Source organism: Sturnira hondurensis, unplaced genomic scaffold (genome assembly GCF_014824575.4).
Source record: "Sturnira hondurensis isolate 20B ecotype Veracruz unplaced genomic scaffold, ASM1482457v3 Scaffold0022908, whole genome shotgun sequence".
Lineage (NCBI taxonomy): Eukaryota > Metazoa > Chordata > Mammalia > Chiroptera > Phyllostomidae > Sturnira > Sturnira hondurensis.
The window spans coordinates 2964267-2991122 of NW_028095539.1; the positions used below are offsets into that span (position 1 = coordinate 2964267).

Genomic DNA, 26856 nt, shown 5'->3' on the forward strand with positions numbered 1-26856 from the left:
CTGCCACGCGTGCTGCCGTCGCGCGGTTCGGGGTCCCCAGGGTCCCGAGACACAGCGTCGTAGAGCCCTTCCGTGTAGCTTCTGCTGAAATGGTGCAGAAGCAGTGCACCTCCGGAGGGGGTTTTTAAAAATCCAATTAGAAGTCTTCGTGGTACTTGACTGTAAAGGCCGTTCTGTGTTCTATTCTGCATGTATTTGGAAGGCTGTGAGAACAGCCGCCTACGCAGCTTTAACCTGGCTGGCTGCTCTGAGGAGCTCCCCTTGCACTCGCACAGGCCCTGCAGCCGCGTGGCTGGGAGCGCTGGCCGGGAGGAGGTGGCATTCCTTCTCTTCCTCGGCCAGCAACTCACTGGAAACCCAGGAGGGTTGGTAAGTAATTATGTTCGTTTGTATATTGCTTCTTTTCCCAGTGAGCATCAACTAAGAAATGAGTAGTTTGGATATGAGACAATAGTGAGAAATTTTTCAGGGGATGTTAGTTTCTGTTTGGTTTTTCATCTTAAAGATTTTATTTATTTAGTCTTAGAGGAGAAGGGAGGGAGGAACTGAGGGAGAGAAACATCAGTGTGTGGAACATCAATCAGGTACCTCTCACACGCCCCCAAATGGGGACCTGGCCTGCAACCCAGGCAGGTGCCCTGAGTGGGGATTGAATCAGCGACCTTTCGCTTTGTGGGACCACGCTCAGGCAGCTGAGCGGGGGCAGTCGGGGCTCGGGGGCTGTTAATTTTAACCACTGCTTCCACAAAGAAACTTGGGACAGCAAACGGGCTCTCTGCGACCGATTTCAGTCGTCACAGAGGTAGAAATGGTCTCCACACTTCCTGTGAGAAGCAGGTGGGAAAAAGAATCCCGCCACCTGAAAATACTCCAACGCCACTAAAGTAACTTATTTGAGGACCAGGAACAAACAGCAGCGATGGATTCAGTTTGAGAAAGGGACTGCAAAAGCAAGTAAAACAAGAAAGAATCGGTGAGGCGGCATGGTTTGGGGATTGATGGCACATAAATGAGAATGGATCTAGAAGCTTCCACCTGGGTGACTGGAGATGAACAAGGTGTGTTGGAAACAGGGCAAAACAGTCACTGGCGAGCTCCCCCTGCTGACCTCCACAACCCACACCCCGCCCTCCCGGAGGTGCTGAGGGTGGCGTGGCCGCCGCCGCCCTCTTCTCCGAGCATCCACCTCTCTTGGAAGAAGGCGCTGTCGGGAGCCAGCAGCTCAGAGGGCTCTCTGTTCGGGACATCCCCCACCTGGACGATGTGGGCTTTCTCCTGATGACCTCACAAACCGAGGGAGGACTTCAAACTTTACCCCTGGAGTAACCCAAAACTTCAGAAGCAGTCTGTTTCCTGTGATAGGGAAAGATGCGAAAAGCCAGTGAACTTCTCAGAGTTGCAGGTGGGGCAGCTGAGAGTCTGTTTGGTTTAGGCTTGTTTGGTCCTTTTTCTCACTACCCAGAGCTCTGTCACAGCTGCGGTCACTGTCACCTGTGCTCGGGGTCGGCACCTGTGGTCAGGGTCAGCTTAGACTCATCCCCGGAGTAGCTAACAGTTGCCCCCTATCGACGTGATGTGGCTTGGGAGGCCCTAGAAACTGGCACCACCTCAGGGCAGGCTTTACCTCTCTGTCCGATGAAGAAAGGGCGCTATTTCCCCCGTTAAAGCAGGAGGCCTGGTCCCCCGGCAGCGGGCCTGCTGGTGGCGCAGCACAGCCACAAGCCACTGAAGACAAAGGCCCAGAACCCAGGCCGTGGGGCTCCGGGCAGAACTGGAGGTAGTGTTATAAGGCTTACATAGTTTATAACCTCTCGTTGTGCATTTTATGGTTTACAATGGTTGCAGGGAAATTGGATCCGTTTTGTTTTACTTGACAAATAAAACAAATGTCAAAATAGTCAATATAAAATGTATTCTAATTTGGTTGAGTTAAGTCAGCCAGGACGCAGTAGGATAATCGAATGTTGCATTGGTGCTTCCCGGTAAAAAACGCTTGTCTGCCCCAAGCCCTCCACTTGCTGTGCCGTGATTTGCAGGGGCCACGCGCACCCACAGGAGCCTCATCAGTGCAGCGGGGTTGTGCCTTTGGTTTTTATATTGTTTCCTTATCCAGTGTCTTTGGTTTTTTTAAAAAATGAAATGCTGACTATTCAAATTTTCCATTGAAGATTTATGAAACAATGAGTATGTTACGTTATTCCTTGAGGCTTCAGGTCTCTGTAATCTCGCCCGCTGAGGAATCTGACAGCTTTCTCTCTGGCGGTGAGCCGGGCCATCCTTGCGTTCCCAGTGTGGTGGGACAGGCCCTGCAGAGGCCCCGCAGAGCGGGGGCTCCCATCACGTCTGCTCTTCTCTCCCATCCCAGAGCCTCACACTTCAAGCTGAACTGGTAGCCTCTTCTTCCCTTCCTGTTTCGTGCTTCTGTGTCTTTACTTGTGTGGACACCTGTGCATCAGCCGTCTCACATCCCTGCCTTAGATAGCAGCTCAAATGCCTCCTCTTGCAGGAAGCCTTCCCTGAACACAACAGTGCTGAGCCTGTGCCTGGGCTCTCTTTTCTGAGCGCCTCTCCGCTGTTATGCCTTCACTTTGTGTTGTGGTCATGTTGTGACCTTCCTGAGGATGGGGGTGGGGGGACCATGTCCCGTTATTTCCCAGCACTTGGCTCAGATCCAGGCACATATTCAGTTTTGCAAAAACACTTCTCCAACAGCCTAAGACCTCACGTTGCTTCTCCGCCACCCCCATGACTCCCAAGCCCCTGAGCAATCCTGGAGGTTTTTCTGATTATGAATATAATACAAACTTGTAGAAAATTGACAGGGAATAGGAAACGATGGACCTACAGGAATCCCATTTCCAGTGAGCTAAGGTGCATAACCTTGGATGGTATTTCGTTCAAGTCAATTGTCTGTGTACTTTTTACATAGGTGATATCAGTTTGTGTTTTGCTGCTGCTTTCTTGTGTAGTATTGAACCGCAAGCGTGAGAAATACTTCTTCAAGCTTGGTCTTTGTGTGGACGCCAGGATCAGGCTGCTGGGCGAAGGCTGAGTGAGAGTGTGGTGATGCAGCGCCCTCTACTGACCAAACTGGGGGCGGCAGTGGGGACAGGCTCTTTTCCCAGCAAATCCCTTGTGGGGACTGCAAGGGAACAAGGGGGCTGGGCCAGGAGCAGACCTATTGCTCTCCTGGTCTTGAGCCTTCATCTGGGAAGCTAGAATTGTGCGCTCTGCCTCCATTTCCTGTGTTGTTACTCATTGCAAAGAATTCCCTGCCCGTTTTTGGAGAGCTCTGATCCCCAGCTCCACTCAGACAAAAGGGGCAGTTGGCAGCCTTTTCGGAGATAATGGGTCGTCACCAGAGAGCCTGCTGGTCTCAGCAGAACTGCCTTCTCTGTCCCTCCTGTCGCTCAGAGAGCGCTACCTGTGGGCCAGAGACCATGGCGTCCCTTCACAGTGGGCAGGCCCCCCGGGGGCTGAGGCTGCCCCTGGCTGTATCTGGTGAATTGGACCCAGTGTTTGGTGACGTTTGTGGCGAAAGACAGGTTTAGATGTCTCTTTAGACATGGAATTAGATTTAGGTTAGAGCTCCTCTTCCTCACTCAGCGAACCTTTATCTCACACACAGACATCCCCCGCCCACTCACGCCTCTGAGTTTCCAGGTGAAGAAGGTTATGCCGCTTCTTCCAGGAGCTCGGAGCCTCCGTGTTCTCTGTCAGCGCTGCTCTGCCCTCTGCCCATCCACCGCACACAGCTTGGTCAGCAGGACCGCGCTGGCCTCAGGGCTGCGGCACGGCTCCCTGTGGTCACCTCACCTTCTCTCTTCTGGGTTGGCCTCAGCTTTTCTTTCTTTTGAAAAAACAAATTTTTAAATCCTTACCCGAGGACATTTTTTTATTGCTTTTAGACAGAGAGAAACATGAGTGAGAGGGAGAAGCACCTATTGGTTGCCTCCCACATTGGGGATCGAACCCGCAGCCTTTTGGTAATGAGACGACACTCCAGGCAACTGAACCACACTGGTTAGGGCTGGTACAGCTCTTCTGATTCTCTTCCGTGCCCCTGCCTTGGGTCAGGGTGCAGATACAGAAAGCACCTTGCAGCTGCAGCCAGATCAGCCCTTCACTCCTCTCTCACACTCTGGATCTCACTGATGGTTCTGCTGGGAAGATAAGGCTCTGCTGCCGCCAGTAGCGCGGTTTGGAAAAGCCCTGGGAGGCAGGGGCAGTCACCAGTGACCGTGCGCCGCCGGTAGCCCTGTGGGTGGACAAATGGGAGGCCTGTGTGGTCCCGACGGGGCCCCTGGTGGGACATGTGTGAGGTAGATGCTCCCCCCGCCCGCTCCACTGCAGAACCAGTGGCTTGATGAAGACATCAGAAGCGTGCTTATCAAATTTGCAGATGACACATAGTCATTAGGGAGAGCAGGAGTTCTGAGCGACAGAATCGATCCCCCCCACCTCCTCCACAGTTCGAACAGCCCGAGGGAGCCAGGAGATGGAAGGTGCTGGGCAGCCAGGGGCAGGGCCTCCTGAGGTTCAGACCGTTGGTTGCATACAAACCTGAGTGAGGAGACCTGCCTAAGCACTGGCTCATGCAAAACGACCGGGCGTGAGCATAGGTGGTGTAGAATGCAACTTCATGTGCACAGCGGGGCACATCCCCTCAGGCAGTATCCCATGCCATTGAGCTCTATAGAAAGGGTCACGTCCACTGCTATGTACCACCCTGTAAGAGTTGCCCAACTCACATGCATGTAAGTAGAAGATTTAAGCAGTGTTTCCAGGTGGGGAGGGTCATTGGAAGTCCCAGAGGCGAAATTAGTTCAGCTGGACTGAAGTCATAAGGAGGTAGATGTGGGCTTAATTAACATTTTAAAAAATGAATAAGAAAGCTTCCCAAAAGTAAAAAGCCGTGGCCTTGAAGAAGCCGACCTGAGAGGTCATGCTTTCCCAGCTGCAGGCAAGTCACGCCGCAGCATTTGGATCCTTCAGACTGGAAGAAATGTGTCATCGTCCCTGTCCCCCCCCTCAGAAGTTCGGATTCAGGAGGCCTGCGGGTTACAGCAGCACGTGCCTCACCAAGGGTGACTTAGGGGGCGGGAGTATGCAGAGCAGTGGGTGCCTGTCCCCAAGCTCTCCCCCATCTAGTAGCCATGTCCTTCCTCGGTCCCAGCGCCCGTGTCTCTCCTCAGGTCCTACCTCGGGCTATGGGCACGTCCTGTGACCCTCCACTGACATTGTCCCTCTCCCAGGAGAAAGTGTCACCTTCCCTCCCAGAGCCACAGAGCACACAGCTCCTTTCCCAGCTGTTGAGTCCTGCGCGGCAGCCTGCACCTGCGCGGTGGGGCCCCCGGGGAGCCGCTCCCAGGAGTCGGTCAGGGAGCTTCCCTCGCAGGGTGCGAGGCGCCTCTCCGAGTTGTTCCATAATCTTCCAGTGATTTGTCAGCTTCCAGCGAGATGTCAGTCACAGGTTCCGAAGTATGTTTCTCAGTGACAGACATAATTGTACTTAACTTTTTGCATGGATGTTATCAATCTGTGACAGATACTCTGGGAAATGGGGCATTTTGATTGCAGAAGATCTGTCACATGCATTTAGTCTTCCTTTCAGGGACACCGGGATTCAGTCACAACTGTTGCACGTCGATGTCAGGTTTTGAGAGCGCAGATCCTCGCTGACCTCAAATATTCTTCCGCCATCCCGGTCTCGGGCTGTCATCTAAAAGGTTAATGGCACTTCCTGACAGAGAGGAAAACCAGGCCGCGCTCAAGAATTCAGGTCGTGCGTGCCCAGCTCATCCCCATCACACCCGTTGTCGGGCTCCCAGAGCTGCTGAGCTCCATCCAGGCCGCACTGACCCCACCTTCCTGTGATGTGAGGTCGACTCTGCCACCGGATCAACCTGCAGAATGAGCCCTCGCTCAGCAGCTGGAGTCCTGTTGTCCAAGCTGACGCCCTGAAACCCTCAGGCCGCTTTCTGTCACTGTTCAAATACAAGGTGGTCTTTGTACCACAGGTGACACCTGTCACCTGCTGTTGTTTCAGGGCTGGAATGAGAGGCCCGGAGTAGCACAGATCAGGGAGGCCGAGTCCCCTTTTTCCTGTCGAGGGGACGCTGCCCATCCTGAGTGACAGAGGTTTGGTGCAGGTGTCATTGCCTCTGAGAGGCCCGGCAGCCCCCGCCCCCACCCCCACCCCCATAGGTTTCACAGGAGAAGGCTCAGCCCCGAGGACTGGAGGGAATTGTATTTTAGGCTGAAGGCTGTCCCCTGCTGTAAGGTTCATCGTTTCCAAGAAGGGCCGCCGGTGTCCTGCATCAGGGTTAGATTGGAAGGCAAGGCCCTGGGCGGATGCCAGTGAATTTTTTTTCCTGACAGTAAACAGATAATGACTTGGACCTGTGAGCTCCGCCTTCATGGTAGCAAGCAATGGTTTGGGGGCAGAGGAGCCAGGGGGAGGGGGTGCTCTGCCCACCCCATCCCCAGTCCCATTAAAGGAGGGCCTGGGGACCTCTGACGTCCACAGGCCGTGCCCAGGCACAGCCGGGTCTGGCTTCACTCGGAATAATACACCTGCCTTTTCTTCACACAAAAACCACACACACTTATTTCTTGGTCTCCCTCTGGAGATGGGACACACGTTTTCATATCCTTCCTTAATGTGACACCCCTTGTAAGACAGACCGGAACGCAGGTGTTCCCCACTACAGGGGCACCAGCAGGCACTGTGCGTGTGAATGGTCTGCACTCTGCAGTGCCCCCTCCCACAGCTCCGGTCGAGGCTCCCACCGCCAGGGGTCTCCGAGAAGGGCCCTCCAGAGGGTGGGGCCTGAACGTGGGATTTAAGTCAGGCTCCATGCTGGGCTCTGGACGCTCGGGTGTCATTTAGCCCACATCTGTGTTCTTTGCCCGTAACTTTAAAGCCCTGGGTGTCCTGCCATCCTGTTGGGGTTTCAAACACACTCGTTCTTTTTCTCTGTGGGACACTGGCTTCCTGCTGACTGACGCTCATCTCACCGGGTCAGCCAGGCGAGTCCCCTCCTGCCCCCCTCGTCATCCTCACTCCAGAAGGATGTGGCCAGTGCTGTGTGCTGCACCTCGTGCTGGGCCCTGCCCTCCTGAAGGCCGGGGCCTGCCCTGTCCACCTCCACACCCGGTGCGGCCCTTCTGGGAAGCCGGGCCCCTGCTGCTCGGCCCCTCCTTCCCCTGCAGCCGCCCCCTGCTCAGACGGGGCGGCCTCCCAGGTGCCCTGTCTGCCCCGCGTCTGTGTTGGTCTAACAACTGGATCAGCTGCTTGACAAGGACATGGGTTCCCATGTCCCTTTATCTCCTGGAAAGCCTGAGAGGCCAGTCACGCAGAAAGCGTGGCAGTGGTGACACTGCATCACGGTGCGTCAGAATCAGCAGGTACTTCAACTGTGTTGTCTCACCTGACACGCACAGTACGCGGTCAGTGGAGCAGGTGTGGCACCAAAACAGCTGGGACCTTTGAGTTCCAGGCGCCTGACGCAGGATAGGCACTCAGGAAATGTTTATGGGGTGTATAAAGTGATCTGGCTCAGGTGCATACGACCAGGTATCATGTATTTGTCCATCGTTCCTGTCACATGTTCGGTCTGTCCATCCTTCCTTATATTTCGTTTCTTAGCTGTGAGACTTCCGAGTGCTTTAGAAATAACAATTCACTTGATTCTAATAACAGCTCTTTGGGTCAAGCACTATTATCACCTCCATTCGAAGAGGAGGAAACAGAGATCGGGGGTTAAATTCCTTTCCCCAGAGACACACAGCTAAGTGTCAGAGCTGGGATGTGAGCCCAAGCAGGTAAGCCACCTTTGGATGACGGAGGGTCACAGGGTCGTCCCTGGCTGTGAATCACCTCATCAGGGAGCTGAGCCTGGGGCCGGTGGCCGGGGCTGCCTTCGCAGGCAACTTTTCCGGGCCCTGCCCAGCCAGCCATGAGGACGACCTGAGTCCCTGCGCGGTGGGCGGGGGAGTGGGTTCCCCCGGGTTCCCCTGGCCAGGAGCCACCAGAGCTGTCTGCGTTCCCAGGGAGACCTGCAAACGGTGGCGGGGGTCCAGTCCCCCCGAGCTGTAGTGGATGACGAAGGAGAACTCGCAGGCATGCCCAGTGGGGTCTCAGCACCACGGGCCCTCGAAGGGCGTCCAAGCCCACGACTAAGCGTGGTTACAGGCAGTTTGATTTATTCTGGTGATTAGCGGAGTGGTGTGAAAGAGACCGACAGAGGGCAGTTACTTAAGTCTCTCTCAAATGCCCGTGTCACTGAGCGGTGGCTGCCTTTGCAACAAGATCAAACTCTGTTTTGTCGGCAGGGTAATTTTGAAGGCAAAATTTCATTAGAATGCAGTTTGGTATTGTTAGATATGAATGATGAGTTTAGGCTGAGCAATACACTTTTTGATATTAATTTTTAATGTGGCTTCTTGGGAAGTCAGAGCTTCTGTTTAATGAAGAATGGACTGTTCGTCAACACGGCTCCCACCTCTGCGCCGCCTTCTCGGCTCTCGCCCTCACACCTCGGATTCTGACGAGGCATTTGCTGCTTGTAAATGTGGCATCTTCGCAACCTGGGCGACTTTATGAGTGTCTGATTTGGGGGGTGGCTCTGGGGGTTGCACGGGCCTCCTTTTGCTGTCCTGGAAGCAGGGCTGTGAACGCAGAGTGACCCCTCCCAGGCTGGGGCCGGGCCAGGCCCGGGAGCTCTGTGTGCAGCCAGTTACGCTCCGGGGTTTGGAGAAAGACCTTTTTCAGGATTATGAAAATAGTTCTCGGTGTGTCAGGACAGATTTATCAGTTCACTTCAGGGTCGGTTTTGTGAGCCAGGCCATTTAGTGGAGGGTGTTTTACCTTTTATCAGAGTGGAGGCTGACAGTCTATTTGCAGGTAGCTCTATGGAATATTTCACCCGGGCCTCTCAGTGTGAGTCCAGCCGCCAAACAAAGTAGAAATGGGTGTTAAACAAGCGGTATTTCCCGAGACTTTACCACCCACCGCCGGCCCCCATGCCATTCTGTCTCAAGGCAGGGTTTCAATTATTAATTTGGATATTTAACAAAATTCTTTGCTTGCAGTAGCATTTCAAAGGCCTTTGGATTTACTTGAGTCGGGCTTCTGCCTGTGGGGAGGGCAGCAATGAACTTGAGCAGCAGATGTTGTATTTCCAGTTGGATAATAATATTAATACTTATTATTATGAGAATAAATACAGTTATCACCGCCATTATCATTATTTCGGCTACAATTGTTTGAGCTTCTTGTGCCAGGCATCATGTAAACATTTCGTGAGAGTTGTTTTCCTCTTTCCAACCGGGCGGCGAGGCGCGCCACCGTGTCCTCATCCCAGCAGATGGGGAGATGGAAGCTCAGAGAGACGGTGGCTGACCCACCCAAGGGCAGCCCACCGGGATGTGGAGGAGGCAGGACCAGAGCCCAGGTCCTCCCCGCAGTCAGGGAGCCTCAAGGCTTCCTGAATCTGGGGACTCCGCCTCCGTGTGTGCACCCCAGTGGGTGCACCAAAGGTGGGCGTGGATATCGCAGACTGTGGCGGCCTTTCACCTGTCAGTCATCGCCTGACTTTGTGGAACAGATCGTCTTCCCCGGACTTCGGGGGTGAGCCGGGAGGAGAATGTTGCCTCGGGTTCCTTGTCAGGGTCCTTTGTTTCGGGTCTGGACACTCGCGCATGCGGCCGGCCTTTTATAAATCTGAGTCTGGCAGCCTCCCTCCTCTTGGAGTTAGGAAAAGCGGGTATTTTAGTAGGCTGGAAGAAGATGAAAGCTAGCCGTGCCCATATGTTCCTTGTTTTTAAAGGTTGGGTCAGTGGGGTTTAGCGACTCTTTAAATATTTCAGTTTATAAGGTCGGGCCTGCTCATCTGGAATGGTAGTGCGGTGCCCGTGGCCCCAGCCGCGGCTCTTTCCTTCGTTCCTTTTACATAGAGGGTAGATGTGTTGCCATTGCTGAGTTCAAGTGCAATAAAAACTAACTGTGGTGAGCACATACCGTGATTCGGAGTGTTGCTGCAGCTATGAAAGGTAGTTTCCTTTTCCTTTTCTTTTAAGTAATCGGTGTCTTGAAAAATAGCACATTGGTACCAGGATGGTAATTTAAGCACCAAACCCTCCCAGGCTCTAATGGAGCACAGTTCTTGCATTTTTCTAAGGAAGCGTTTTCCCTCACGCAGTCAGACCTTCCCGGGCTGAGAGTAAACGTCCATCCTGAAATCTGAGTAGTTGGAATTCAACACTAGTGTGCATTTTTAGTTAAGACAAAGCAATCATTTGCCCCCATTTTCTCCTGAATTATGAATCGGAAATGATGTGGTTGTGTTTTGGTTTGGTTTGGTTTGATTCCAAAATATCTGTAGAAGCCCAGTCTCGAGACTCCAGTGGGGGACCCTGGGAAGTGACTCAATGCCCAGCACGTGGCCAGAGGCAGAGCTGGGCCCAGTCTGGCCTCCGGACACTGTGTGCCCAGCACTTACACTCGCCGCTCTGAGGCGAGACCGGGGCGTTTTTACTGCCCTTGGTCCCCAGCATGAGCAGGCTGCTGCCGGGAGCTCCCTGGGGGAGGGGTGGCTTGGTCACTGCCCTTGACCCTGGTTGTTTTCTTGGGTCCTGCTTTTCTCTCTCACAGAGTGAGGGGGAACTGTGTGCCCACTGGCATTTCCTGTCACATTCTGTTCACTCTTCACACCTCTTCGAGTCTGAGTTTCAGATGCAATTTGTCACTTCAGAGGAGGGCGTCATTAATAACCATTATTTAGAACTGTCTCGTCCTCCTCTCTGGGTGTGAGTGTCAGAGTTAAGCATCCAAAGAACTGGCCTTCTTGGTGGCAGACAGGACCTCTGGAGGGACAGAGCAGGACCGCCCCACCCCGCCAGCCTTCCTCACGTTCTCATTATTCCAAGTCTGTCTTTAATTACAGAGAGAGGAGCCGGGCGGGGTGGGGGGGGGCGTGCTCCAGCCTGCTTGTGCTCCTGGAGCTTGTTAGCATTATTACCAAAGACCGTGTTGTAAACTGTTGATTTTTTTTAAGTGCTTGGAAAAAATTTCTCCTTAACTGTTTCATTTTAATATGTGTAAAAAAAGAAAAAAGAAAAGATTTTTTTCCTTGTCAGACATTTGAGACAGAATAGTTCAGAAACCCTGAGTCCAGTGTCCACTGGGTGTAGGCTCTGAGCCACTGGCCTAAAGGAAGCCGGAGGCCTGTTGCCACCCCTGGACTGGTGGGGGGCACAGCGGAAGACCCCCGGACCTCCTGATGGTGGTTAAGACAAAGAGTCGGCATTCAGTGTATATGTCCACGGAGGCTGTTATTCTTTAACATTAAAATTCCACCGAAGTACTAATAATTACTGTTAATATCTTTCCGTGGAAACTTACAGCAAAGGAGCAATAGTAGAAACAGTGTTTAAGGGAGAGCTGCCGGCATGATACGAATGCAAATAAGCGTTATTAGCCTAATGATTCTGCCGTCGCCGGGGCTGTGCGGCCGCGGTGTTGTGAGTATGTCATCCCGCACCCGTGAATTTGGAAAGTGTGTCAAAACACAACTTCAATTAGTTTGCTCTAATTACGGCTCTGGAGAGTTTGTAACTACATCACTCCTCATTAAAAGAGATTTTCTTATATGGATTAATGCAATATACAAAGGAAAAGTTGCAAAGTGCCTGACGCCATTTGCTCCCGCAACGAGCAGGTCCGGAGCGTGGCCTGCGGTTCCTGGGCCTCCCTCCGCCAGCCCGGCACAGGCAGGGGGCCGAGCCCAGGGCTGCGTGGGCTGCTCTGTCCTTCTGTCCAAGGATCAGCTTCCTGCTGGAAGTAGCCATTGCAGATGGAGCGTCGATGGTTTTCACAAGAGGGTACCTGAACCCATCTCAAGCTTTTGAGAGAAAATTGCTCATCTGAAACTCTCGGGGTGCCCCTCGTTCTTAGCATCTCAGTGGAGACGGGGAGCAGAAAGGTCTTTAGGCCCACCATAGCCGAGTGCAGCGTGCGAAGTCAGCCTCCGGTCCTTGGGGGAGATTGTGAGGGAAAATGTGATTTTGGTCAGGCAGAATCACATGGTGTCCATGAAATGTCAGTAACACTCTTCATATAGTGAGCAAGAGGGCTTTCTGGAAATCTTCTCCCTTGTCTAAACTGTTAAATAGTTATAAATGCTACTGTTGAGCTGTTACCGTATGGAAAGAAGAAAAATAAAGTCACATTTTCTCATCCTGTTACTGGCATTTCTCTCCCCTTGGACACCAGCGGAGTTCCCGCCACCTCGGCGCCTTGCCTCGGAGTGGCTGCACGTGCCCCTGAGCCTGCTGCCTCTCACCTGTCCACAGCGTCATCCTGCCCCACCCCCACCCCCATCCAGGGAAGCTCAGTGGTGCATTTTGAGTCCAAGAGTTACATTTTAGGGTGCTGGTTGATCAGGCCTGCGTTTGGCTGCCTGTCCCTGCCGTTTGTTTGCATGAGGCCGAAGACCCAAAATACAGCTTTGGATGTGTTGTTGCTGACCTTTAGTGTTCTTCTTCTTGTCACTATTTTTGGTAGGCACAAGGGTGTGTGTGTGAGAGAGAGAGAGAGAGATGAGGAACGTGGCCAGTTTTACACCTCACAGCCACTGTTACTTTGAGCAAGACACATTCCCCCGCTGAGCTCCCGTGTCCCCTTCTGTGAAGTGCGGGTGAGAAGCCCCTCTTTGCAGGAGCGTTGTGAGAGCTGAGTCGGGGGGCAGCGGCACCTGTGCCTGTGCTGTCTGTCCAGAGCTCACGTTGGAGCATGGCGTGCCTCAGACCTTTCTGTTGCCACCTGCGGGCTCCTTCCTGCCCCAGCGGTGGCTTCAGTCACCGACGTGCCGCTCCGAGGGCCGCAGGTCGGCCTGTGGGCGCGGGCACCCCTCCCTGCAGAGCGGGCACAGAGTCGCTGCGCTCACAGGGGAGCAGCTGGTAAGGGGTTAAGGTAGTAATTGTGAGTCTTCCAGGCTTTCTCCCAGTTCTGCGATAATTTGATGAAGAACTTCACCCTAATTAAATATTCAAATTAGGAATAAGTGTCAATATGGCTTCCCATTGCCTGGAATGATGATTTATTGTATTCAAAACTCTGGCGGCTCGCTGTAATCTAAACCAAACCGTTGTTCTTGATTATTTCTGCACCGCACTTGCCATGTTTTTGTTTTAAGATTTAAACTAGTAATTGATTTGCCATATGCTGCTGCGCAGCACATACTTTAAAGCTCTGTGTTTAGGAACTTGCAGAGTTTGGAATTGTGATTTCCTCGGTTGTCCGGTGCAGAGTGGTTCGTCTGGGGGGCGCGTGTGTGTCTGCGTTGCCCATGAGGAAAACTCATCATACAGTCGGGTTGGTAGGCTGCACTTCCACTGATCGTGGCAAATGGGTTGCTTGAGTGGAAAATGAACAAGTCTGCATTACACTCACTTTGTGCCTGCGTTGTCTGGGCAGAGTAACGTGGCATCGTGGAAAACGCCTACACCTGAATTCTAGCTCAGCCCGTCTCCTTAGCTTTGTGGCCTTGGGCACACAAGTTTCTCAACCTCTCTGAGCCCCCTCCCCAGCCCCCCACCTGTAGAATAAAGCTTACTTTGCTGGCTTGTAAAGGCGGGAGGTGAGCGTGAAGCGTGGAGAACAGTGTGAGTGCCCAGGAATCGGAAACTGTCGTGGCCACGGTGGCCATGGGAGCACAGCCCTCAGTGCCCCTCCCTGACAAAGCCACCCCCAGCCATCAGAGTTGGAAGTCACCTCTCATTTCTGACTCCAGAAGCCCTCGTTGCCGGTATTGTACGTTGTGACAGCTCTTAGGTCTGTCTTGACATGTGAATTACCATTTCATTGCTCAGGTCTTTGCTCCTTGGGCCAGTCTCTCCTCCCGGCGGGAGGGACCACGGCTCCCGTCTCTGGGTGCGCCACCCGCACTCGACAGGCTTGTGCTGTGTCCTTTTGCTTGTTGCCGTTGCTCCTAAATTAAAGCCTGTGACCTTACGCTCTTTTGTTTGCACATCTTCTGACACTTAGAGCTTTTTACCTTATAATTTAGGGGACTTATGTTTGTGTTTCAGTTTACTTTCTTAAATGGGGAAAGATATGTGTCTCACTTGGTTTTTGTTTTTGTTTTTATGTTCTTCTGGGGGGGTTGTTTGTTTACATGTTTTATTCTCTTAGAGAAGTCTTAAGTGTACATCAAAATTGAGAGGAAGAAGTCACTCAACCTCAATCACCAGAATGGGCCTTTTTTTTTTTAAATCAGGTGAACCTGCACTGACTACGTCACAATCACCCGAAGTCCACGGTTTACCGCGGGGGTCACACTCGGAGTCGTCTGTTCTGGGGGTTTAGACAAATGTACAACAGTGTGTGTCCAGCGTTACGGCATCATGAGGAGGATTCTCACTGCCCCCCAATTTTGTGTTCTGCCTGTGCCTCTCCTTCCTCGCCCCCTCTGGCAGCCACTGCTATTTTTGCTGTCTCTGTAGTTTTGCCTTTTTCAGAATGTCGTATGGTTGAAATCACAGTCTGTAGCTTTTCAGTTGGCTCCTTCCCCTACTAATAATACATTCATCATTCAGTTTTTTAAAACCACCTCAGTGCCAAACACGGTGCTTGGCACATGGCAGGAGCTCCGTGAAAAACCGGTGGACCGAACCAACCACAGCCCCATGTGCCTGCTGGTGCCGCGGTCTGCTTCCCCTTAAAGGGCCTCGTTTCACTGGGTAAATTAAGTTTCAGGACTGGGCTTAGGAAGTGTATGAGCTAATGAGTGTCATTGTAGAGGAAATCGGTATGTTTTACATTTTACAGAACCTCACTTGATTTTGCTGGCGTCGATTACGAAACAAACAAAACACAAAAATCTCATCACACCCTGAGAAGCGACAGCAGAGTTTGCACGTGGAGGTTTCTGTCTGAGGTCGGCTCCAAAATCAAGGAGAAAAGAAAAATCGCCACACCTGAAAATGTCTCAGGGCCCAGAGTCATTACAATCACTGAGTTTCCATTTTAGTAGAACCGAGTTACGAGACAGAGGTGGCAAGATTTTCTCCATCTCCGGGTGTTCAAAGATCTGAATCCTAACTCAGAGTCTCGGTGGGGAAGCGCGGGGGCCCTGGGGCGGGAATCCGGGCGGTGAAGTCTCCGAGGAGGGTGCTAGTCAGGCCCTTCCAGCGGAAAGTGATTCGTTTTAATTACCTTCCGGGTGCTCCAACACCTGAGCATATGGTCCTTGAGCGGTAAGCCTCCCTAAACTGTCAGTGAGCGTGGGCAATGGTCAGGGACCTCGTTCTGACACCGCTGACCAGCCTCGGAGAGCTGAGGCTGGAGAAGGTGCTTATTAAAATGCCAGCAGGTGTAGCAGAGGCCCCTGGCCCGTGACTCCCGAGCCCTGCTTGTGCCAGGTGTTTTATAAGAGCCTTTTTCTTCATTAAATGGCATTCATTAAGCACGTCCTTACACCTGGCACAAAAGCTGTGTGTCACAGATGACTTCTTCCCAGTGGTGGTTTGCAGGGAAAAAGTAGAATTTCATCCAGCCATTTGCTGTGCTCTTTCTCCCCGTGACCACCTAACTCGGCCGTTGTGGCTTTGCCTCTCCCTGCTCCCAGCCGCGTTCTGTGACCTTCCTTTGCACATCCCTGCCGGTCCCTGCCCACCTGCGGGCACGTTTGTCTAGAAAACAAGAGGTCCCTTTCGCACCAGGAGCCGGGCGCTTTCCTGTACCAGCTCTTCTGACGCTCCCAACAACTTGGAGACTTCGCCTCCTGGTGTTGCCGTGTCTTTTCTTCCTGATAAATAGAAGAATAAGTTCTCATGGAAAGAAAATGGACACATACAACAGTATGAAAAAGCAGGGGTGGGAAATTCACACAGTCGTCTCGGGGACTTCTGCCGGTCACACCGCGAGCACCACTCCAGGTCACCGCCCCCTCTTCAGCACGGGGACACCACTGCGGGGTGGCTGGTCCTTCAGGTCCTTTTTTGTGCTGTGGCCTGTATGTGTGACCATGAAAGTATATGGTACACGTGGGATTTAAATCCTGTATGTCATTCTGCAACTTGGTTTGGGAGTTGGTTATTTTTTTGTTTTGTTTTGTTTTTCTCTTTCTTGACCTGACAGCTGTTCTTTGAGATTTGGCCAGGCTGATATAAAAATATCTGGCTCACTCTCTCTCCTTGCTCTGCCCTAGCTTAGTATTATGTGGACATTTCACCCATCCATTGCTCTGAATAAACACTGGCCAAGGACACAGTTCCTGCCTCTTCTGCCCACATCACTCTCCCCACACGGCCTGCGTCCCGAGTTCCTCACTCAGAATCACGACATAAACCGCCCCCTTTCTGCCCCCTCCCAGAAAACCTGCAAACATCATTACATGTTTGCAAGGTATTCTGAGTCTGACATAATGTTATTTCCAGGTTCTGAGTAGACTGTCATGCTCCAGAGCTGAGTTTTGGGATTTTCCCCATCGGGGTGCAGATCCAAGCTGTGCCCCTCAGGCAAGCTGCTGACCCTCTTGGAGACGACCCTCTCGGAGACCACCTGTCGGAGGAGACCACCGTCGGAGGAGACGGTCTGGGCGCCTCCCTGTAGGATCCCAGTGGGGAGCGCATGCTGCGTGTGAAGGGTACACCCTGCCAATGTCAGCTAAGGTTATATTACCGTTACGCCCTCAGGCTGGTTCCCCAAGGGAAGGCGTAAATGACAGTCCTTTTGTCCCGGCATCTCCCCATTCTGAAGTCTTAATTCTAAAGCACCTGGAGCCTGTTAAACGTATTTCTTTCAGAGAAAAGAACACACGTGATCTTTTGTTGTGGTCTTCACATATGAAAGACAACTGGAAGGAGTGAAAACTCTGATTCACAACTTACTTCCCCAACCACATTCAGTGGCCCCACTGTGTCCAGGCAGTCGGTCTGATGGAGGAAAGATCCTCCGTCCCTGTGGCCAGGGCCCATTCCGCAGCGAGTCTTGCTCCTCGCCTTCTCTGCGGTACTGCGCACCCTGCTGGCTTCTTTACTTAGGGTTTTTTGAACAGTTTTTTAGATCAGGAAAGTATTTACTCAAGTATACTCAATGTACAATAAACTGCAGATATTTAAAGTATAATTTTTTTAAAAAGATTTTCTTTCTTTATCTTTAGAGGAGAAGGGAAGACGAGAGGGAGAGAAATATCAATGTATGGTTGCCTCTTGTGTGTCCCCTGCTGGGAACTGGCCTGCAACCCAAGCATGTGCCCTGACTGGGAATCGAACCGCGATACTTTGGTATGCAGGCCCACATGCAATCCACTGAGCTACACCAGCCAGGGTTTAAAGTATAATTTGATAAGCTTGTATAGTCTGTGCTTTTTTGTGTCCTCGTTAAGAAATCTTTGCCAAAACAAAGGTCACAAAGATTCTCTCCTGGGTTTTTTTCCAGAAAGCGCCCTGGTACACCTGTTAAATCAAAATGCATTTAAACAGAATATCAACCCCTCGGCCTTCTGGACTTCGTAATTTACTCCTTCCCTTTTCTCTTTTCTGAAATAGCCCCACAGAGCTCTCGGGTGCTTTTTTCTGTGTGTGTGTGTGTGTGTGTGTGTGTGTGTATACGGTGTGAGGTAAGCATTAAGGTTTGGGGGGTTTTGGTTTCTTTTAACGTGTGGTTCTCCAGTTGCTCCAGCGTCGTTTGTTGAAAAGACTATTGAATTGTCTTGGCACCTTCGTTGAAATTCCATTGATCGTGTACATGCGGCTCTGTATCTGGATTCTCCGTCTTGCTCCATCGATCCTGCCAGGGCCACACTGTGTTGATTACTGTGACTTGACATGAAGTCTTGAGGTCAGGATTGGTTTCGTTGTGAGTCATGTTATTGATTTTGCTTGGAATGCTAAAAGCCCTATCAGCTTCTATATTTAGTTTTATTTTTGATTAGGGAAGTTTTAAACTTTTTTATTATCTTCATTGTTCTGATATCTTCCTAACACCTAGAATATCTTTTTTTCTCCATACTCTTGATCATTGTTATCATTTCTGTATTCTTTGCATCCTGGAAAATCTTTGGGGGCTTATCTACTGTGCTACTAATTCAGTTTTATAGAATTTTATTTCTATGTTCTTTCTAGGTAGCTTTTTCTGTGTCCTACAGTAAATATTCTTCCCAGAGGTAATGTTCTTTTCATCTTGCCCTGGGACGTTTTCCACACGCCTTCACGAGAATACGTATTTCTAGACTGGGTGTTGGCCAAAAGGTGGGCCGTGCGAATTACCCTTCTAGTCCCCTCGCCTCACTTGGTAGGTGGTCTTCTGAATCTTTGTTCCCCTTCTCCGATCTCATTAGTTTTTGCAGAACCTCAGTGACAAGAGGCTGCTGGAGCCCTCACTGGCCATACAAATCATAGAGACCTGGTTTCTTTCGAGGGCATGTACCACTTCCTCCTCCTCATTTGGATTGTTTCAATCTTTGAAGTATTTTCAACTATCGATTATTTATTTCCTGTGAAGATAAGTAAACAAATGTAATTCTTCATTACCTGGGGGACACACTGTTTAAACAGCGGGTCTGCCATTTGGGCTCACGTTGCCTCGTAAACACAGGTGTGCTCTCTTAAGGGGCCCATCACTGCCACTTAGAAAAGGGAGCCACGGGCTCGTTGGAGAAGCGAGGTGGCTGTGTCCCAGGAACATCATGATCCAGAGTCAGGGCCACGTCTGTGCTGGAGGGCGCGTCCGACTCCTGTCCTGTGGCGCTGTGCTTTTTCATCCGGGATGAGTTTAAACCAAAAGTATCACACCCTGGGTCTCGGGACTTAATGGTTTCACCCCCTTCCTTTCCTCTTTGGAATAGCCCCATGAATCCTTTGGGTCCTTTGATATTTTTGTTCCCGCTCTGGTCTTTTTCCTGCCTGTATATGGACGAACACTTTATAGCTCTGCCATTCGCCCTTGTGTGGGTTCAGGCAGATGGACAGAAGGTCAGAACAAAACCCTCAACTGCCTCAGAGCCTCCAGCTCGGTCTTTTGCAGAGTTCCACTTACCACATTGCCCTAGAACGATGGCCTTCACACTCTTTGGTCTAGGACATTTGTGTTCTCAAAAATCAGGGATTCTAGAGAGTTTCTGTTTGTGTGGGTTATGTCTGTTGACACTTACCTTATTAGAAATTAAAACAAAAAATGGAAAACCCAGGAGCACACAAGTGGAGGTCAGAGCAGTGACATCATCCTGTCGCGTGGATCTGGAGTGTTCTTCCGTCTGCCTGTGAGAGGGCGAGGATGCAAAGGGCAAGTGGCATCTTCGTGTTGTTATGAAAATAGTTGTGGCCTTGTGGTCTCCCTGCAAGAGTCTTGGGGGCACACACAGGAACCCCCGCCCTGGGGGGCAGGTTAGCAGAGCCGACAGCCTTGAGAAACTGGATGGGCGTTGTGATCTCAGATCCCAGAGTTTGTTTGGGGTGTGCGTGTACGTGTGGGTGCACACATGTGTGCGTGTGTGTGTAGGGCTGGGAGATCCAAGTGACACCAGTGTCTAACCCTGAGTGTGCCTCAACACCCCCCTCTGGCAGCTGGAGACACAGCAGGTGTCACCGGTGCCCCAGCAGCACCGTCTTCGTTATTGTGGCCACTGGGTCCGGAAGATTAATGGTCACGTTTTAAAAATTCACACAGACCTGGAATCAGCATGAGAAAATACAGATTTAAATTAACAAGGAAAAAGCAGAATCCCATCAAAGGAAATAAATCGTGCTGGCAACTATTGTCACGTAATAAAATGTATTCTGTAACTGAAGGGCTTTTGTGTGGAGCTGTCTGCAGCGTCAGGGCCGTGTTAATTGAATCCGGTGCCTAGACTGACTTGGAGGAAAAAATGAAATTCCCCTCAGCATCTACTTAGCCGGAGCCATTGTTGGCAGCTCGTGGGGTTTGCCACAGGACGGCCCGTCCCTCCCACGGAGAGAGGTGATCGCTCAGCAGGGTGCGCCCTGTCTCCTCTGGGCAGCTCCATGGGTGGGGGACAGAGAGGACAGCTCAGTCGGGTGCCCCGAGCATCCAGGGGCTCTTCTGGTAAGGATTCTCCAGCTACCCGCAGAGTTTGGAATAATAGTTCATCGTTTGAGTCAAGTGGCAGAAACAGTTGGCCTCTGGTGGCCAGTCCCTCATCCCATTGGTCCGGGACCTGCTGGGGGTTGTGCCGGGGCGGGGGGTGGTCTGTTGTGCTGGACGGAGTCGGCCTGCTGGAGGCTTCCCCTGCTCGCTCCTCTCCTATCGCCCAGCATCGTGAACCGGGCGTTCTTTTCATCCGAGTAGATGGTCACGTTAAGGGAAAGGAGCTAAAGAGTATTGGGTTAACAGTCACAATTCCCAGTGTAGAAATAAGGATTTTACAGTGGATCTTTTCTCATTAGATGCTGTGGTGATAGGCCTGGGTTCTGCCATTATCGGCTGCTAAAATATTTTAAATGAGTGTAAAATATCTTACTAGACAGTTGTACCGTGATCTTTAACCAATCCCTGATTATTTGATACTTCATTTTATTCCAGTTTTTGGTTTTATAAGCAATGCCATGATGAATATATTTACCGTTTGTGTAAAAATATCCATGAATCAAAAATAATTGCATTTTCCAAACCGTTAACCAGCCCAGTTCCAGTGATGAGAAGGAGATAAGTGTGAAGCCTTCCTGAAGTTCCCTGAGAGTGTCTCTGATTAGAAGAATCGTATTTGTTCACTCACTTAGCCAGCGTTAGGTGCCATTATAGGGTCTCCCTAATATTTTTGGAAGTGCCCACGGTGTGGAGGGCTCTGTTCCAGGCCCTGGGGATGTGGAAAGGGAAAGCAGAAGGCAGACCGTGCTCTGAAGACACGCAGACAGCCCTCTAGACTGGGAAGGGCTCTGTAGGAAGGGGAGAGAGCTGTGAGAGAGCCACCAGGCTGGGCTCTTCCTCAGGGTGGTGGCCTGGCTGGGGAGGGGAAGCCAGCTTCTGGGAGCTGGGGGAAGAGCGTGTCAGGCAGCAGGAAAAGCAGGTACAGAGGCCCTGCGGCAGGGATGAGAGTGAGGAAGCAGCCAGTCCGGTGGGACGGTGTGAGTGCAGGAGCCACAAGGGACAAGTGGGCAGTGACAGGAGGCAGAGTCTGGGGAGCTGGGCTGGTGTGGGCAATGGCAGAGACCAGGGTGTGGGTGTGGGTTTGGTTGCCCAAGGCAAGTGTGTGGCAGGAGTGCGAAGGGAGCGAAACCAGAATCCTCGAAAAGAGCAACCTCTAAAAGGTTGGAGGAGGAGCCAGAAAGGACCATCTTCGAGGAAGAAAGAGAAGCTGGCCAGAAGAGGCGGGCTGCAGGGTGTGGTCTGCCTGGTGAAATCTGATGGCCCAGAAGCTCGGGCCACGCTGGGCCTGGGGCAGCGAAGCAGACAGGCACCTGGACTTCTGTGTGTGGACTTCTTCAAGTCCACGTGCTGTCGAATCACCCCCGACTGTTCACTCGCCCGAGAGCTGGTTATGGCTCCGTATGCAGTAGGTGCTGAATAATTGTTTGCAGGGTCATGGTAATCTCTGTCATAACTTGCTGCTCCATTCCCATCACTCAGGGCATCTCAATCTTTTTTTTTTCTCACTTTCCCACAGGCAGGCATGCCTTTTAAATTGTGAGTTGGGTTTTGTCACATCCCTGCTTATAAATCCTTCTGGATAAAGTCAGAAGTCATGCAGGGTCCTGAGTGCTGCGGCCCTGTAGCCCTCCCCAGCCTGGTCCCATAGCCTCTCCCTGGCCTCCAGGCTCCGGCCATCCCGGCCTCCTTCCAGGGTTTCCTTCCACCACCAGACCGGCCACTAAGGCCTGGAAGGCACTCTGCTCCTCCCCGCCTGCCGCACCCCTTCCTCTTCCCCTGCCCATCCTCTCTGCCCCCCACAGCCCTGTCCTCACAGTAGTCAGGGGAAGCCTTGCACAGAGCCCTACCTGGCACAGTAGTCAGTGTTCCTGCTTTCCATGTGTGACTGCCTTTGTGAGCAGGTGTCCTGTGACCTCATGAGCATTTGCATGTCCCCTCCTGCAGGGTGAGCTCTGCAAAGGCAGGGCCCCACCTGTCCAGCCACTGCTGAGTTCCCCCCAGGTCTCTGTTGATGAATGTCAGGCGCTCACTAGGCCACCGCATGGCTGGGCTGTCCCCTTTTCTGCTCCAGTCCTGCTTGGCCCCACCTCCTCTGTGGCCCTCCCTGAATGCACCTTTTTAGAGCTTTCAACGCTTGGAAATCTTAGGGTGTGGCAGCCCTGAAGCAGAGTTCTCCCCGGGGAAACGCTGGAAACCCCCTCATTGGGACAGTGGGTGCAGTTACAGTACCCACCCCGGCCAGCGTCACGACTGTGCAGCCAGCCAGTCCCACAGGCCCCTGTGCTCACAAGGGGGGCCCCATGCTTGCTTACCGCTCTGCAGTCACCATCTTGAAATTCTTAGTAACATTTGAACCCGAGCCCCACATTTTTATTTTGCTCTGAGCCCTGCACACCGGGTAGCTGGCCCTGTGTCTGCCTTGTAGGGCAGTGCGAGGAGCCGTGGGCGAACGTGTGAGACCCGCACACCCCGGGGCCTGGCACATGGCAGGCACTCTCTGCAGGGTCACCTGTCATCATTTTAGCTCTGCTCAACCACAGCCACAGCCAATAATTCATTCTCGTGTTTGCTCAGCTTCATTGACTAAGTGCTGTGGTCAGAGGCATTGATCAACTGCTTACAGCCCTTCCACAGCTGCTCCTCGCCCTCTCAGGTTTCCCAAACCTGGCCCGGCTTCAGAGTCGCTGCTGGAGCTTGTTAAAAATAGATTTCTGGACTGCACCCCAGGCCCTCTCAACTGGACTCCCCCGGGTCGGGGCTGTGAATCTGTATAGTTAGCAAGTTCCCAGGCAACCCTAATGCCTTCATCCGGGCCCTGATGGGCAGGGCCCAGAACCCAGACCTCTTTCCTCTCTGGCCCTGGCCTGTCTTTCCAGTTTCCTGTCCCCAGTGTGCCCTGCCCCTGCCCGTCGGCTTTCCCTGACCGCCCAGTGAGCCCCTTTTACTCTTGTTACTCCTCATCCTCCTCTGAGAACAGGACAGAGCTCTGTCCCCGTCGTCCGAATATTGTTCTTTCCTTTCACAGTCAGCACCCAGTTTTTATTCTCCGAGCTTGTCGTGTTGCAGGGTGATTTTTCCCTGCACCTCTGTCCCCTGTGGCCTGAGAGCCCCTTTGGGGAGCTCACCCTGCACCCTTAGTCAGCATCCTGCACATTCACTGCATGTGGGCCGTGTCCATGTGGTTCTGTCTGCTGCTTCCCCAGCAGCCCCGGGGGCGTGCACGGTCAGTGCTCAGTGAAGGCCCTCAGCCCGGTGAGCCGGGCTGGTCGGCAGCACTCCACAGACCAAGTGCCCTTGGCACCCGAGAAGTCCCAGGAGGCTCTTGCTGGCTCCTGGCTCTGCGGGAGCAGGCCCTGACTGGAGAGCCTTTCCTCCCCGGGGTCGTTCCCTGCACAGGAGTCGTTCCAGCCGTCACCCATGGGTCCGCGGAGAAGGCAGCATGTGAGATGTAAAGCTTTCTTCATGTAGTGAGCGCTCCCTCCCTTTTGGAAATGCTGGGGTGTGGCCAAAGCTCAGGCTGCAGAGCCATTTCACACAGGCCCCCCCATCGTGCCGAGAAGAGGGATTTCTGTTGTTGCTTTTCCCCCTCAGACCTGTGGGGTTTTAAATATTCTCCTATTATTTTGATCTTGCTTTTCTGCATTTGCTAACAGCAGCTGATGACCACACCAAACAGATTGTTGGCTTTGGTTGAATACTCACTTATCTCCATGCATGTCGTGGCTTTAATGCCAACACCTGTGCCAGAGAAGACACGCTGGTTAATCAAAGGTGCTTTCCAGAGTGCCTACTGTGTGCTCCCGTCAGAGGGGGAGCGTGCAGACGGGCGGTTCAGAGGAGTGTGCCCTTCCTGTTCTCAGTGGTCATCAGGCTCCTAGACCCCTGGGGCCGTCACACCCGCTTTGCTGGCAAAGTGCTTCCTCTGCTGTTACCCCCAGCAGCCCTGCAGGGAAGGTACGGACGCCAGTGGATGGGTAATGGAACCAGTACGGCAGAACCGGTCAAGGCCCACGTGCAAAGCCTGAGTGTTCTGGCGCCGCTGGTGTGTTTGGCCCGGTGGGCAGAGACCTGGTGGGCAGAGATCAGGACTAAGCCGTCCGCCTCCCCGAAGCCCCGTGGGCGTGCTGCGGGCCGGGGAAACCCTTTCTTTCTCTCGGATGTCCTTCCCAGCGTGGACAAAGGCGGCTGCCAAGGTCTGGACACTTCTGAATCCCTTGGAGGGACTCAGGCTGGAGGAGGAGCGCTGCTCGCCAGGGGCACCCACTCCTGCCGCGCTGCAGTGGGCCGTCCGGGGCACTGGGGGCTTTCGGGGCCTTCGGGGCCTTAGGGGATTGCTTCGTGCACCCTGTAACCTCCTTTTTCTCCTCCGTCTCTTTCTCAGGCACATCTCTCTGACTCTCCCCGCCACCTTCCGGGGCAGGAACAGCACTCGGGCGGACTACGAGTACCAGCACTCCAACCTGTATGCCATATCAGGTATGTGGGTGGGGCCCTGCTGTGCAGCCGGCCAGCTCCACTGTCCCGCACCTCCTCCCCTGTGAGCCCCCGGGCTCTGCTGGCATCCGTCTTACCTCTTTTCTCCCTGCTGGGACCAGGCCTCCCCTTTCCTCTGTGTCACCGCACCACTTCGAGGAGGGCCAAATACTCGGCATGTTTTGAAACTAATGATGAAAAACAATGTGTGGATTTCACAAGCTTGAAGGGAGGTTTCCAGAGAATAGTCGCCGCATTGTTCACCTGCCAGATCCAGGGCGGGTTTCCCAGGGGGACGGGGAGCAGCCCAGAGCTGGGGGCCAGGTCTGTCCTCACCTCTCATCTCTCAAAGCCAGGTTTGTGGCCAGAGGTTGCACTGGTGGTCTCCCCATCACACCCCCCATCCTAGGAGTCTGTGATTTCTGAACTTGGCCTTGAAATTGATAGTGTTACCTTGGCAGGAACTTCATCAGTCCTCGTTTTCCTTTTCACCTTCAGCCAGGGAGGGGAAACTTACAAGCCTTATTACAGAATTGAGATTCATTAGGTGCCTGGCAGGGCAGGTGACTTGCTAAGGGCCGAGGAAACCCACAAACTCCCCCCGATCATACCGGGCCTCCGAGCCGGGGTGTCCGTATCTAAGGGGGAAGTGGCAAATCGGTGCCACTTACTAGTGCATGCCCTTAATGGTGAGTGACATTCTGAACACGGGAACATGGCATTCATTCATGTACCATAATGAATCAGTTATTTAAAAGGTAATCTTTGTTCTAAAAGCTGCAACTTCAGGTTACTAAACAGATGAAATAGAACGGTGGTATAATTCGTGTCAGTATTAGTTTTTCTTGTTATGATCGCTCCCTGATAGGTTTGGAAGTAAAAGCAAAAGCCACTTGTTCCATCTCTGGGTGGCATACCTGCCGGGGAGAGGGAAGGACAGGGATGTCCCCGTCGCCCTCGCCCCCGGCCTTTCTGCGGGAGCCAGACTCCCACAGGGCGGAGGGACCGCGTCGTCTGAGAAAAGCGCCCCAGCAAGAGCTGCTTTTGTGCTGCGCTTTTTCAGCAGAGTCGACAAGGAACATAACAAGTGTGGAAAGATGACCCGTTCTGTAGAAAATCTGGTCATTTCCCCAGATGCTTGGTGGCAGAGGGGTGCAGAACAGGGCTGCGAAATCCAGCAGGGCGACCCCATTCCGAACGCACATAAGGAAGGCTCAGTCAGAGCAGATGACTTTTTTCCCTCCAGCTTGCAAATCTTTTTCCAGCCGGAGTGTTCGGCTGCCCCCCCTCACCTGGGCTCTCTGATGGCTTTCCCAGCTGTTGACGTTCCTGCAGAAAAGGGCCCGCAGAGTGAAATCTCCTCGAGTTTGGCAGGAATGCGCCTGTCTGCCTCTGGACCACTGCTTCCTCACCCCCTGGCTTTGATGAGGTGTTGTCTGGGTTCATTTCAGCTGTTAGTTTAGCAATACCGAGGTAACAGCCTCAAGACACAGGGGAAGCCATTCAGAAACTTCCTGTTACATTTATGTAAATGGCAGTGGGCTGGATTTTACCTTCCAAACAGAGGTAGTTGAGGCTGCAGCCCACGGCAGCAGGCAGCTTGGGCCTCCTTGGTGGCCGCAGGCACCAAATTGCTCTGCCAGGGCCCGGGACTGCTTGGTTGTGATGCTGCCAGAAATACCCCGCAGGACCCGCTGGCTCCAGAAGGCCTGCAAGCTCAGCATCGGGCAACCATGGTGCAGCTGGGAAGCCTGCCCGCCTACCCACCCACCGGCAGCCTGCCTGCAAGTCGTTCTGGCTGAAAGGGAGCAGAGACCTCCCCTCCCCCGTACGAACAGTACTTGGCACTGAGTAGCACAGCTCGGTTCAGTATTGTGAAGTTAAGGTTTCAGTGGTTTCTTCCCAAAACAGCCAAGGCAAAGTGTGCCCCTGGCCCTAGCCCTTGCCCGGTGCCTGATGCCATGGTACCTGGAGCTCTGCTGGCAATGAAATGAACCATCCAACGGCTCGCCTTCCCAACGACACTGGCACATGCCCACTGCAGACTTCAGGGGCTAATCCCTTGGGGCAGACTCCTGGTGTGCCCTGGTTCATGCCTGAAAATAAATTTGATTACTGAGTTTGCAGTCCTTCCTAAGATAAGCACATTTCCAAACAGAGTAATTAGAATTTGGAAAAGCAGCTCACATTTAATTTGTATGGTTATTAAAGTCATGTTTACTTTTACATGTTCTCCCAAGGGCATACCTGTTAACATATCCCTTCTCCTG

The 26856-nt window shown here is 52.6% G+C and overlaps 1 protein-coding gene across 3 annotated transcripts in view; it reads left to right on the plus strand.

The window, feature by feature from the left end:
- Positions 1-26856, plus strand: part of MVB12B (multivesicular body subunit 12B) — a 151636-nt gene that overhangs the window by 57640 nt on the left and 67140 nt on the right. For all 3 annotated transcript variants that reach the window (XM_037037044.1, XM_037037046.1, XM_037037045.1), the window contains exon 7: positions 24495-24589. In XM_037037044.1, the coding sequence (XP_036892939.1) occupies positions 24495-24589 (95 nt within the window). The remainder of the gene's footprint in view (positions 1-24494; positions 24590-26856) is intronic.